This window comes from Cydia splendana, chromosome 19 (genome assembly GCF_910591565.1).
Source record: "Cydia splendana chromosome 19, ilCydSple1.2, whole genome shotgun sequence".
NCBI classification, from domain to species: domain Eukaryota; kingdom Metazoa; phylum Arthropoda; class Insecta; order Lepidoptera; family Tortricidae; genus Cydia; species Cydia splendana.
The window spans coordinates 9,399,286-9,413,412 of NC_085978.1; the positions used below are offsets into that span (position 1 = coordinate 9,399,286).

The 14,127-nt window shown below is 39.0% G+C and overlaps 3 protein-coding genes across 3 annotated transcripts in view; 1 reads left to right on the forward strand and 2 right to left on the reverse strand.

The window, feature by feature from the left end:
* The window catches only part of LOC134800196 (protein Red), a 130,394-nt gene that overhangs the window by 77,719 nt on the left and 38,548 nt on the right, over positions 1-14,127 (reverse strand). The gene's annotated exons all lie outside the window — the stretch shown is intronic.
* Positions 4,523-10,395, reverse strand: LOC134800161 (centromere protein J). Its single transcript, XM_063772636.1, has 3 exons — positions 6,938-10,395; positions 5,577-5,781; positions 4,523-5,030 (listed from the first exon to the last, which is right to left on the reverse strand). Exons 1-3 carry the CDS (start codon positions 10,375-10,377, stop codon positions 4,899-4,901), a joined length of 3,777 nt encoding a protein of 1,258 aa, XP_063628706.1. The 5' UTR covers positions 10,378-10,395; the 3' UTR covers positions 4,523-4,898.
* The window catches only part of LOC134800276 (nardilysin-like), a 55,323-nt gene continuing 52,500 nt past the window's right edge, over positions 11,305-14,127 (forward strand). Inside the window, exons 1-2 of the mRNA XM_063772786.1 lie at positions 11,305-11,577; positions 11,805-12,009. Coding sequence (XP_063628856.1) covers positions 11,348-11,577; positions 11,805-12,009 — 435 coding nt within the window. The 5' untranslated portion in view covers positions 11,305-11,347. The remainder of the gene's footprint in view (positions 11,578-11,804; positions 12,010-14,127) is intronic.

Genomic DNA, 14,127 nt, shown 5'->3' on the forward strand with positions numbered 1-14,127 from the left:
CATCCGGTAAGTCAATTATAATCAATTTTAAAGTCCCTTTTTAGTTTTTTGTAAATAACTCGTAAACGGTGTCTCATAGCAAAATAGGTTTTTATGAATAAATAATCTCCATAAAACATCTGAACACTTTTCTCTAGGATCAATATTTAAAACGATATTAAAGGAAGAAAGTTAATCACAATCAGTTCACAGGTCGCTTTTTTTTCGTAAATAACTCGTAAACGGTGCCCCCGTTGCAAAAAAATATTATACACAAATATTGAACATAAAATTGTCCACAAAAAAGGTTTTGTACATTTTTTCGCTACGATCAATATTTAATGAGGTATTAAAGGGGGTAAGTTAATTATAATCAATTTCCAGGTCCCTATTTTAAGTTTTTCGTAAATGACTCGTAAACGGTGGCCCATAGCAAAATAGGTTCTTAATGTTAATTAACCCCCCTTGGCTAAAAAGTGGCCTCCATGTTTAAAATTCATTTGTTTACGTAAGATGTCCGTCTTTGGGTCACGAATTTACATGTGTGTACCAAATTTCAACTTAATTGGTCCAGTACTTTTGAAGAAAATGGGCTGTGACAGACGGACAGACAGACAGACAGTCGCACGAGTGATCCTATAAGGGTTCCATTTTTTCCTTTTGAGGTACGGGACCCTAAAAACTAAAAAAAGTGACATGTGAATTGATTGTAATGAACTTTCTTCCTTTAATATCGTTTTAAATATTGATCCTAGAGTAAAGTGTTCAGATATTTTTTGCAGGAAATTTTATGTAGATTATTTATTCATAAAAACCTATTTTGCTATGGGACACCGTTTACGAGTTATTTACAAAAAACTAAAAAGGGACTTTAAAATTGATTGTAATTAACTTACCGGCTGCTTTGTCTTTTTAAATATTGATCCTAGCGAAAAGTGTTCGACATGTTTCTTGTAGGAAATTTTATGTTTATTATTTATGTGTAAGATTTGTTTTTGCTATATGTCATACTTTTAAAATTATTAACGAAAAAAATAAAACCAAGGAACCTTAGAATTTATTATAATTAACTTTCCCTCTTTATTATCTTTTTAAATATTGATCCCTGCTAAAAATGTACTGAATCTTTTTTATTGAAAATTTTGTGTAGATTATTAGTTCATTTTTTTTATATTGGCCACCGTTTACGAGTTATTTACGAAAAACTAAAAAAAGGGACATTTAATATCACATATCTCACTTCCAGTCAAGAATTCGATCAAGCAACCGGCAAATTCGGATTCAGCGGGGTCTAATTAGGTTAAAAAACCCGGTTGCCAAAAAGTAATATGTTTTGCCAGTAGAAATCGATTTTTACAAAAATGTGACCAGTCTAAATTATTCAATTTGATTAATTTTATAGCCTTTTAAAATATGTTTACACAATTTATCAATCGTGACTGAATTCCGGATTGGTTAGATGGGTGTGTGCCTTTGCTGCCCAACTTGTTATAAAATGACAATATGACGGACGAATGTCTGAAATGTCACCGTATTTAAGAATTATTTGGAAGGCCTGGAAGGCCAGGAACCTTCCCTGTTGGACCTTCTGCTGACCTCTCATCCGGTTGACTACCATGTTTCCGTTGAGGCCCCACTTGGTTCGTCGGATCATTGCCTGATCCGGAGTACGGTGCCACTCGCGTGTCCGCCGCGTCGGCGAGTTGCTTGTAGCCGCCGGGTGTGGCACTATAGGTCAGCAGATTGGGACGGGATGCGTACCTTCTTTGCATCCTACCCTTGGAGGCAGGTTTGCTTCACGCCGGATGATCCCAATGTCGTTGCTGATTCTGTTGCTGACGTTGTGCTGCAGGGAATGGAGCTATTCATTCCATCCTCTGTGGTTCCTGTTGGTGGCAAATCCCAACCTTGGTTTGGTCGCTTCTGCAAAAGGGCCTCTCGCCGAAAGCAAGAGTGCTACCAAGCCTGGGTAGATGCAGCGACAGTACGGGATGTAAAGACTAGCGCATTAAAAAAGGAGTATAACTTTGCCTCCAGGTCCTTCAAAAGAGTTATTGCCAGAGCAAAGTCACTGCACATTGGTAGAATTGGCGAGAAATTAGAGCGCCTCCCTTCGGGAACTCGTGCGTTCTGGTCTCTTGCCAAAGCTATCCAGGGAAATTTCTGCACGCCATCTTTTCCGCCACTGCACATGGGAAATGATTCATTGGCCCACGACGCAAAAGACAAAGCCGACCTTCTGGGTAAACTCTTTGCGTCCAACTCGACTTTGGATGACGGGGGATACGCGCCGCCGACCATACCGCGGTGCGAGAGCTGTATGCCGGATATCCGGTTAAACCAAAGCTCAGTGCGTAAAGCACTTCTTTCCCTCGACACTCATAAGTCGAGTGGGCCTGATGGAATCCCTGCGATTGTGCTGAAGATGTGTGCTCCTGAGTTGGCACCGGTGTTAACGCGTCTTTTCCGGCTCTCTTACACTTCTGGCGTAGTCCCAACCTCGTGGAAGTCAGCTTTGGTGCACCCGATCCCTAAAAAAGGCGACCGCTCAAACCCGTCCAACTACAGGCCAATAGCTATAACCTCCCTTTTCTCGAAGATAATGGAGTCCATTATCAACTGCCAGCTCCTTCGGTACCTAGAGGATCACCAGTTGCTTAGTGACCGACAATACGGTTTCCGTAGAGGCCGCTCGGCTGGTGATCTTCTAGTCTACTTGACACATCGTTGGGCACAGGCGATCGAGACAAAGGGTGAAGCATTGGCTGTTAGCTTGGATATTGCGAAGGCCTTCGATCGCGTTTGGCACAAAGCACTTCTTTCGAAGCTACCATCCTATGGGCTTCCCGAGAAATTATGTGTATGGGTCAGTAGCTTTCTAGCAGACAGAAGCATAAAGGTCGTAGTTGACGGTGAATGCTCAGAACCCATGTCTGTGAATGCTGGTGTCCCCCAAGGCTGTGTGCTATCACCCACGCTATTCCTTCTGCATAACAATGACATGCTGCAAATCAGCGGCATTCATTGTTATGCTGATGATAGTACAGGTGATGCCTTTTACACCGGCCGCACCAATATTTCTCGGGAAAACGTCATCGAGAGCCGGAACAAACTTGTGTCTGAAATTGAGACTTCCCTAAAGGAAGTCTCTGAATGGGGTCGACTTAACTTAGTCCGTTTTAACCCTAGCAAGACACAGGTTTGCGCGTTTACCGCAAAAAAGTTAGAGTTTGTCGCGTCACCTCGTTTTGAGAGCACTCCCCTGAGTGCCGCAGCCAGTATCGGAATCCTTGGTGTCGACATTTCGAGTGAAGTCCAGTTCCGCGGTCATCTAGAGGGTAAGGCTAAATTAGCCTCCAAGAAGCTCGGTGTGCTCAACAGATCGAGACGGTATTTCACACCGGCCCAGCGCCTACAGCTTTATAAGGCGCAGGTTCGCCCACACATGGAATACTGCTCTCATCTGTGGGCAGGGGCACCCCAATACCAGCTTCTCCCTCTGGACCGCATCCAACGAAGAGCGGCTCGAATTGTTGACTGCCAGCGTCTTTCGGAACGGCTTGACTCCTTGGCGCTGCGTAGAGATGTAGCCTCGCTCTGCATTTTCTATCGCATGTATAACGGGGAGTGCTCCGAGGAATTGTTCGGATTAATCCCTGCCGCTTCTTTTCGCCATCGCCCTACGCGACAACATTACCATCTTCATCACTTGGATGGTTGGCAGTCCTCAACTGTGCGTTTCTCCAGAAACTTCCTGCCTCGCACAGCCAAACTGTGGAATGAACTGTCGCCAGCGGTATTTCCGGACCGATACGACCTACAAACCTTCAAGAAAAGAGCGTACTCCCATCTTAAAGGCCGGCAACGCGCTTGCAACCCTTCTGGTGTTGCGGGTGTCCATGGGCGGCGGTAATCGCTTACCATCAGGTGATCCGTCTGCTCGTTTGCCTCCTATTTCATAAAAAAAAAAAAAAAAAAAAATATTTTGCTTTTCTTCGTAAGTATGTTGAAAAACATTGTGTGTATAACATATTTGCATATTTATACGGTGATTACCCATTTTATGTAACGTCCGCTAAACTAGCACAGGTCCGACGCTGACAGTGGTCACGGGCGTACTGGCGTGAGGAATAGGCGCAAGGTATTGCCGCGTAGGGTGTAATTTAGTAGGCAAAATGTTGAATTCATCAAATGATGAATGAAAAAATTAACGTATCGATAAAAGGACAAGCAATAATGAAGATTTACTTAAAAGCTATCGACTGAAGTAAGTTTCATATACATTTTCGTCCTAGTACTTCTAACATAAGGAAATAAAGACAGTGTTAGGCATGTTTTCAACTTAAGATTCTATCGAGAAAATAATGAGCCGTCGTGTTTCTGACAAGCAATAACGTAGTTCAAGGACTGAAGTTATACATACTAGAAAATAATGCGTGAAATCCTTGTAAAAGTCTGTAAATATGGTGACAAAAAAGTGCATTTTACTACACACCGCGCCTTAAAAGTTCTTTTGACCAGTTCACACTTTTGACTGCAACATATATAATAATGCTTCTATTATACAAAAAAATGTTTTCGGTATCCCCCAGATCAATTTTACTTAGTAATTGTAATACAAATATTGCATCATTCTCATCAACCAAATTTTCTATAATTCGGTGTCATCATAATCTAAATAACATATAAAAGAAATGAGACTAATCTATTTCAAATTAATTGAACCGTATTTTAGTCAACTATCATGAGGCAAATTGCGCTTTGGCTTAATGAGCTTGACGAATGTCATCGACAAGTTGCACCTTATTACGTCTACCGAAGGTTGCAATCAGTCTAGCTCAGTACAGTGTCCACGATCCCGTTGAGTTTCATTCATGACGCGCTATCTTGCACTTTATTAGGCCTACCTAAAGTCCCGATCAGCTCGGCACAGAGTCCATGATGAGTTTCCCATGCTTGTCCTTGATACGGACCCGGCCGGATGCGTAGCGCGTTTCAGCTGTGCCGTCGTTGTACACCAGTTTCACCGTGCCGTCAGGGAACTCGCGGCGCTGTAATAAATGATGTTGTTAATTTTTTTATAATCAGCAGGGATCTAGGGATTCTAGGGTATAAGGAAGCCGAACGCGGAATTGTGTTGTTGAAATAGAAATTCATAAGTATAGTCTGGCAAGCCAACTTAATCAGTAAAAAAGGCGGCTAATCCATACTGTGTGTTTGTCTGTCTGTTACCTCTTCACGCTTAAGCTGCTGAACTGATTTAGTTGAAATTTGGTATAGAGTATAGATATAGTTTGAATCCCGGGGAAGGACAGGATAGTTTTTGTCGGAAATCATCCCTGAAGAGAGTGCAAAGGGAGGTGGAATTGAATGAGTTAATGAATTGCCTAATCATTGAAGTAAGCAATGCGCGAATTGAATGATTGCTATTAGCATTGTCCAGGCGCTATACCAACTTTAGCTGCTGTCACTTTTTCCACGCAGACGAAGTCGCGGGCAAAAGCTAGTTACAAATATTTAGGCGCGAAGGTTCTATGAACATTTTGAACTTCGTGCCTTTTCTACTGACAAAGTTGGGAGACTAAAGTTATGTTTACCTTATGGTCCTTAGTATGCACCTCCACCTGCCCGTTGGCAAACACCACGCGGCGCTCGCCTGACGCCGAGGCGGTGAGCGTGGCGCCGTCGGGGAAACGCCACTCCTCGCGGACGTGCGGGTTCTTGGGGTCGAAGTAGCGGACGGTGCCGTTCGGCAGACGGATCTCGGATGAGCCGTCTTTGTAACGTTTTTCTACTTGGCCACTGAAATTTTACATCTATTTTAGGATGGTATTCCACTTGTCCAATTTCTCTCATTAAACAAAACTGTGAGACGCAATACACATTGGACAGATGGAATACCACCCTTAGTAAAATTCTCTTGTCAGTTAATTTGAATACAGAAGTAATATTTTGATATGAAATGAGTTGAATTGAGTTGTAAAAGAATGGCTAAAGAGTAATAATGAGTAATATGACACTATCTTAGGGTGGTATTCCACCTGTCCATATTCTTTGTCCAATGTCATTGCATCTCACTCTCTAATTAAAGCAAAATGTGAGACACAATATACATTGGGCAAAGAAATTGGATAGTTGTAATACCACCCTTAGACAAATCTAACAAGTTTTAAACCAAAATAGGCACACATGCAAGAAGTAATTAGATTTAGAGTAACTCAATTAGTCATATACCTAAGTATTTAATAGTTATTTGTTTTACAAGGGGGCAAAGTTGTTGTTTAACCGCTCGTACTAATATTGATACCCGAGCCAGCGAAAGATTCCAAAATTGAATTACGAGCGTAGCGAGTGGTTCGACAAATGGAATCTTGAGCGTTGCGAGGGTTTCAAAGCACGAGGGTTAAACAAAATTAGCCCCCGAGTGAAACACATAATTTTTCACCACACCAACCCGAAGCAAATATAAAATGTAAAATATCAAACAAAATCAAACCAAATCAAATCCAAATGAATATTATTAAATATTTATCTTGCAAAATCATCATTTAAAAGTCAATTCTACCAGCAAACACAAGAAAACAACTCAAAATTTGCATTTGATTACTTTGCCTCACATGTGAATAAAATACAACTTTGCTATCAGTTTTTGAAGTGCAAAGCCTTTCCGAGCTGGTGTGGTGAAAAGGTCTTTAATTGATACTTTATCTTCTGGTAGTAATAAATAAGATGTTATTGATTGAATTATTTTGAATTAAGCAACATGACATAAAATTTCTTTATTATAAACAACATAAATGGCCATAGTTGTTTTATTATTAGTGACTTTGTCCGCTGACCCATTGCCCATAACAGAGGACAATCTAGCTTATTAGCTATCATGTTTAGAATGCTGTTGGTACTCCTGCGCACTCTGCATTAAGCAATTGATCATAATAAATAAATTAAAGAAACTTACTCGGGGAACTCCAAAACTTCCAATCCATCAGGATGAGTTGTATGGTAAGTCTTTGTTTCAGCATAATAATACTTTATCCTCCCTTCGTTGTAGAAGTTTTCCTTTACATCCCCATTGTAGTACACAAACTTGCTGTATTTGCCATCTGCCGACAAATACTTCACATTTCCATTTGGAAATCTGAGTTCTTTTGAACCGTCTGACTTCCTTATTTCAGTAGGGGTAAGGTCCGTTTTTGTTACACTGGTTTTGCTTGGAGGCTCTGGGAATCTGTTGTCTAAATATTCTCGGTTTATGACAGTGGGTATTCTTTGGTTGCTACAGCTATATGTGTGGTTGCTAATAGATACGGGTGACGTAGATCTGCCGTGAGAGAAATTAGATCTGCTCGAACTGGGTAAATAATCTGGTTCATGGTTAATAACTGTTACTGGTGATTTGCGAGTTGATCTATGACTTAATATAGACACTGGAGACTTGGATGTATTAGAACTGGATCCGCTAGGTTGATTGCGAGGTGATATCTGCTTTGGAGACTTGGATTCTTTCATCGAACCTGAATTAGATTTATGAATAAAAAAGTCATCTGTTTTTTGGTTGAGATTCATCTTTTCGAAACTGTGATTGGAACTTGAATAGCTTGTTCTAGCTTTGTCAAATACAGGTTCATCTTTTGAATGTTCTTGAAATCTCTCCATGTATATTTTCTCTAAACTATTGTCATCTTCATTGTCTGTTGCATCTCTCCCGCTGACAGATTCTGTATCTCCTAAACTTTCATTTTCATGATCATAGCGCCCATCATCGATGTCATCGGAGGTATATCTGTCTATATTTAAAGTTTGATTTCTTTCTGTTGGACTCATTACATCCCTCTGGCTAAAATACTTTGCATATCGAGATGTTACATTAAGATTAGGCACACTCTTAGCTCTGGCTCTAAGTGGGTTCTTTGCTGCAGGCTGCGCCCTACTTCTACTTTGCCTTTCTATTTCTAATGTTTTATACTTCATATCATCGTCAGGCACTACTTGACTCTGAGCACTCTTTGCCTTGGACAACTTCTTGTTTATTTGTTCCAAATATTTGATATTAGTCATTCGCCTGGTAATGTCATTGCTGTGTTGGATCCTGCGATTCTCTTTCTTCAACTTTTCTACTTCTTCCTGCAAATCTTTTTTCTCCTTTTCCATAATTTTCAATTGATTGCGAAGCCTTGCGGCGACAGTGGTGTATTTAGCATCTTTAAGTCTCATTTCTTCCTTTAGGTCATTTATTTCTTTCTTCAAGTTGGCAACTTCATCTTTGTCTTTTTTATTCAGCCGACCTCTCATCTCCCTCACTTGTCTTTCGTAGATTTGCTTTTGCTTTGTCAACTTTTCTTTTTCCTCAGCTAAGTAATATTCTGATAAAATTTTCTCCTCATTGTACTTTTGCTCAAAGGTAGATTTTTCTTCATAAAACTTTTGCTTCTCCAAATCAATCTCTTCTCTCATTTTGGTTAAATTTGCATTTTCTTTTCTGAATGTTTCAATTTCATCTTCTAATTCTCTGAGCCTATCTTTTAGCAGTTCACTAGTAGCAACTAATTTAGCATTCATTTCTGCCATGTTTTCTTTCATGCTGTCAATTTCTTTGTCATTATGACATTGTTGAATTTCTGGTGGTTTGTCAGCCTCTTTTGTTGTTTTGTTTGTTTTATTATGCTGGACAGCCTGTTTTTTATTACTTTTAGAGATATTTTGGTTGTTGTTGAAGTTGTTGGATTCTTCTATAGTGTTATTACAAGAACAGCTGCATTCAGAAGAGCATGCTTCACTGCAACACTCTGTGTACTCACTGTTGCAGTCAATATCACTCTGACAATTTACATTTCTAGTCTGGTGCACATCAGGGCATAAGGTCATCAGTTTAGGATTGCTCGCTAGACATTTCTGCATAATCACAGGGGTACTATCTCCTGACCATTCTAAATGACTACCTTGTAAAAACCTATTAATGAAAGAATTGTTCAAATTGAAGCTTTCATGGTCTACTTTGTTTTCAAGCAATTCAAACATATTTTGCTCTGCCATTTCCCTCTCCTGTCTTAGTTTCATGAATGTTTCATCACAGCTGATATCTGAAAGAATGCTTTTGGCAGGAGAAGTAAAATTCTTGTAATAGTCACTTTGTTTGAGTTGCCGAAGGAAATCATCCTGTTCTTTAGTCAGGACTGCCGCCCAGGTTTTACCCTTATTTGCCAGTAAAGGGTGTTTTCCTTTAGGCAAATGTATTTTTATTTCTTTTTCTTTTGGTGGTGAGAGTGGTTGTGGACCATGGAGTTCACAATTGCTAGAATCAACTATACTAGTTGATTGTTTACTGTTCCCCTGCTTTGAATTTTGAGGGACTTTATTATTGGGTTGTTTGTCACATACTTCTTCTGGCGGATTCACTTTATCATCAACAGCAGGTTTCTTTTTAGATTCAGGTGTTGGCTTAGAAACAACAATTTGAACATCTACACTTTTTCTCTTAGAATTTTCTGATGCTTTAGGATTTTTAGCTTTCACCGGTGCTTTTTTAACATCAGAACTTTTTTTCCAAGGCAAAGCATATGTACTTTGTATGACAGGTTTGTTTTTCTGCAGCCCAAATCGGGACATACCTTCCCCTTTTTTGAGAAATCGTTTTTTGCCTTTACTTGGCACATTTTCCTTTTGTAATATTTTGGGCTTAGGTGCATCCAATTCATTTTTCAGTTTTTCAATGATTAGGGCTTCAAAGTCTTTCTTAGGAGTCAGCACTGGCATGTCGTCAAGAGATATTTGTTTCTTAGCTATAGACTGCGCCCCGGCACTAGCACCAGACTCGGTTGGTGCTTGGGATGCATTGGAAGCTTTGCTTCTGCTGGAGACAGAAGTTGGTGCTTGGGATGCATTGGAAGCTTTGCTTCTGCTGGAGACGGGAGAAGTAATAATGAATTCCGACTCTTGGGATAGATTAAGGACAGCGACGCCTTCTACTAAGTCCTGTTGATTTAATTGTGATTTACTCGAATGGAGCCGCGGTGTGGCGTCAGTTGAAGACTCGGAACTTCCAAGCAAGCTCCGGAATGTGTTAAAGCTGGTACTTGCACTAAACTGACTGACGATTTCCGTAATGCTAGAGTTCCGCGGCGAATCTTGATACAACTGGCGTTGTTTAACAAGTTTGTCTTGTTGTAACAACTGTAGCTGGCGCAGCAGATGTAGTCGCTCCAGTATTTGTGTGGGGGACAGCGACACGTCGCTGTCTGAGTACGACTGGTTCATGGCAAGGGTTAGTTTAAGGACACATTTCATACAACAGCTAAACACTAATAACAAAAATCCCATAAAATTTCTAAAAAGTTGATAAAAACTGAGCGTTACAAATACAAACTGAAACTTTTGACATGACAGTGACAGCGGCAGCATTTCTCCAGTGTTGCCAAACTATATTTTCAAATTTGCAAGAAAACATTGCGAAATTCGTCTGCTCGTTTGCCTCCTATAGTTGGTCAAGCAGATCTTGTCAGTAGAAAAAGGCGGCAAATTTGAAAAATGTAGGTGCGAAGGGATATCGTCTCATAGAAAATTTGAATTTCGCGCCTTTCATATATATATTATCATCATGTCAGTTCAGTTTTGATTTGAGGCATTGCTGAGGGTCTACCGCGAACACGGAAGTTTCATCAGAAGGCATCTTTATCAGTCTAATTATGCCTTAATTGGAGTAAAAGATAAATTCGGTGTACGTGGTAGGTCTTGAGTTGCCTCGAATTCAATCGGTCAACCAAAATGCTACAGTAAGGTATGTAGAACCCATATTACTAAATCTTTTAATTCTTTCTGGCAGAATGCCATGGCTTTTTGAGGGCATTCTGCGAATTTCGAAAATCGACATTTCGTTCTCTGCCTCTCTATCACTCTTGCAAATTCAAGCGATAGAGAGAGGCATCATCAGGCTACCCATGAGGCCTTCTGAGGCCTTCCCACGCTCCCCCCTATTACTTTGTTTTATAATTGCGACTTTATTAACGCTAAAAAAGTATACACGAATGTTATAAATTATAGAAATTATGTAAACTTGTTACGCTGGCCACTTTTTAAGATGATGCCACAGATAATCTAGTAAATCTAGAGATGGAGTCCAAGCATGCGAAATATCTTTAGTCAATGCTGCCAACTGCTTGTTTTAACAATAAATATTTTAAAATATACTTTCAAGAGCAGTAGTATTCAATCAGAATAAATTATATATTTTTACAAGTTTTATTTAACTAATTAATTTTCTTTAATTACTTAAATTTACACTTTCATAATTCTGTGTTGTCATATGTTAAATCTTATCATGTGTCAATCAACGTTATACATATTGCAACATCGAGCCATGCTGTGCCCATAAATGTCAAAATTTCTGTCCATCTTTATTCAAAAATCATTTGATTATTCACGAGCAAAACACAGCGTAGTCGTCATGTCCAAAAGAAGTGGTTTCCATAGAGCCCCTAAATTTAAGCCCGAAGTGAAAGTGGTCCAAAGGCCTCCTAAGCCCACAATAAACATGTTCAGAACTGAGAAAGTTGAGGTTCTCCCTGAACCAATAAAATCTGAAGCAGATAAAAAGCTTTACAAGTAAGTTTTTACTCATTTTATTTATTAAATAGGTAATATAAATAACATTGATGAAACGTGAACATTAATAAGTGATGTAAAGAAGTTCAATCATTTATTTTACAAGGTTCATCAAATTTATTTACCAGAATTTTGTGCTAATGGAAAGAGTAAAAAAATATAGGCCATCTGCAGTAATTGTAGTTTCTTTATGTAAAAGTCTACATTGTTTTAAATATTTTTTTCAGGACAATTAGGTTAGAAAATGGTTTAACAGCTCTGCTCATATCAGATCCAACCGGGCTTGATGTAGTTGATGAAGAATCGAGCGAAGAGGAGAGCAGCAGCTCGGATGACACCAGTGGTCCGGAGAGTGACACACAATCGGAGCGCTCTGGAACCAGCGACCAACATGGCAATAAGAGGCGCAATGAGTTCAATGAAGAGAAACTGGTGAGTCTATTAAATCATGCGCATTCATTTGTCTAATCAATCCATGTGAATCTGTTTATACTTCCGTTGATTCATAAGATGATTGTTTACACAAACATGCTTCTGCAATAAGAGTATTATGACAGTATTTATAACAAATGGATTTAGTTTTTTAATCAGGGCTCAGAACCGGTATTTTTTAAAAACCCCGAAATAGCCCAATATTTTGAATTATTTTATGCTCTGTACGCAGGACTGAGTCATGTATTTAGGTAACAACTTCGTATTATTAGATTGTCCCATTAAAAAATAAATAATAAACCAAAGAACGAAAACGAACGTAATAATACCGGTATTTTTGTATGGAGCAAATACCGGTTTCCCAGCCCTGTTTTTAATATACTAATACTACAGGGTGGGGCAGATTAAGTGTCCTAGTTTAAAATAGCCATAAAATTAAAACAAAGCTTCAAATCTGAATATTAAACTTGTTTTTATTTTAAGCATACTCTATATTTACAAAATTAATTCATCAGCTCAAATCACTCTCTAAAGGAGAGTAACCTGTATAACTTTACGCATTCTACCATAGAATGAGTTGCACGCGGCATGCACTACCTCATCTGTTATATCGTCCCATATCTTGATCAACCGATAATTGAGTGAATTTAAATTAATTCCCTGTGTGCTGCCAATCCTACTGAGCATGTATCCCCATATAGAAAAGTCCAACGAATCCAAGTCTAGTGAAGATGCAGGCCATTCTTGCCACGGTATAAAATCTGTCAAATTTGTTCGACACCAGTGAACAGCAGTGGTAGTTTGCCCCTAGGTGATATGGCACCCCATCCCATGACAGCCGATGCACTTTGAAACCGCTGTACGGCTAATTTGTCTACTGGAATATCCCTCAATGAAGCACCGTAAACGCGATCATTTTACTATCTTGCAATTGAAACATCTTTTCGTCGGAAAAAATAATTTCATCGCCCTCATGCCAAGCTAGCAAGTCCCTGCATTTTTTCACTCTAGCTTTTTACTGGGCTTCTGTTAATCCACGATTTTTTTTATTTTTTGAAGGCCTTCAATCCAAGATCATGTCGTAATATACGCCTCATTGATCGTCGGGATATTTTCATATATTTAACGAGTTTATTAGCACTTTGGGATGGATTTCGCCGAATACGTTCACGAACACTTTTAATTATATTTTTGACACAAACAGATGGTCTTCGACCAGGTTTGGGCCTGATTCTTGAAGATCCTGATTTTTTAAATCGCTTAATGGTCCGAGATGTGAACCTTACATTAATATTCTAAATGTTTTAGCTTCTTAAATATCTCGCACGGTCGGAATTTTTGCTTGCATACATTTACAACGAGCTGGCGTTTCGCGTCCATGTTGATAACAATATAAAAACAATAGATATCAAGCTGACATCTAGAAATCATAAACACGCATAAATTCTCGATTAATAAAAAAATAATATAGTTAAAAAAAGTTGCGCTATATTTAAGTAAAATGGCAGTACAAAACTAGGACACTTAATATGCCCAACCCTGTATAATTTTTTCTAATGATAGTATTAACTGAGTTTCATGTAGGTACATACATTTAAGTTTATAACAAAAAAAGTCACACAGACAATTTTATAATATGGATTATGAGAATAGGTATATTGCCAATTTTTTTTTCTGTAAATATACATAGACTTTTCTACAGACAAAATAAGATAACATTTTTAAAAAACCTGTAGATTTTCCTACTCTTTTGACAAAAGCCCTGTTTCTTATAATGCTGAAATAAATTAAATAAGTTTATGTCCCTTATAATTAAATTAGGCTTGTGCCTGCTCGGTCACTACAGAGTAGAGATGCACCGGATATTCCGGACCCGGACGCTGGATATTGAAATAATGGCCGGATAGGCCGGATACCGGATAGTAACATTGCTTGATTTTGGAGTAAACAAAATTGGATTTAAGAAAGTCTCGGTCATAATCGTACTCGTTTATTTTTATAAAACAATTTAAACATTCCACTGACTTGCACGTGCACTCCTTTCGATCCTAGAAATGAGTCCGCGAGAATGTTCACTAGGAAACAGGTCAAATTAAAATTAAAAATAGATTAAATATA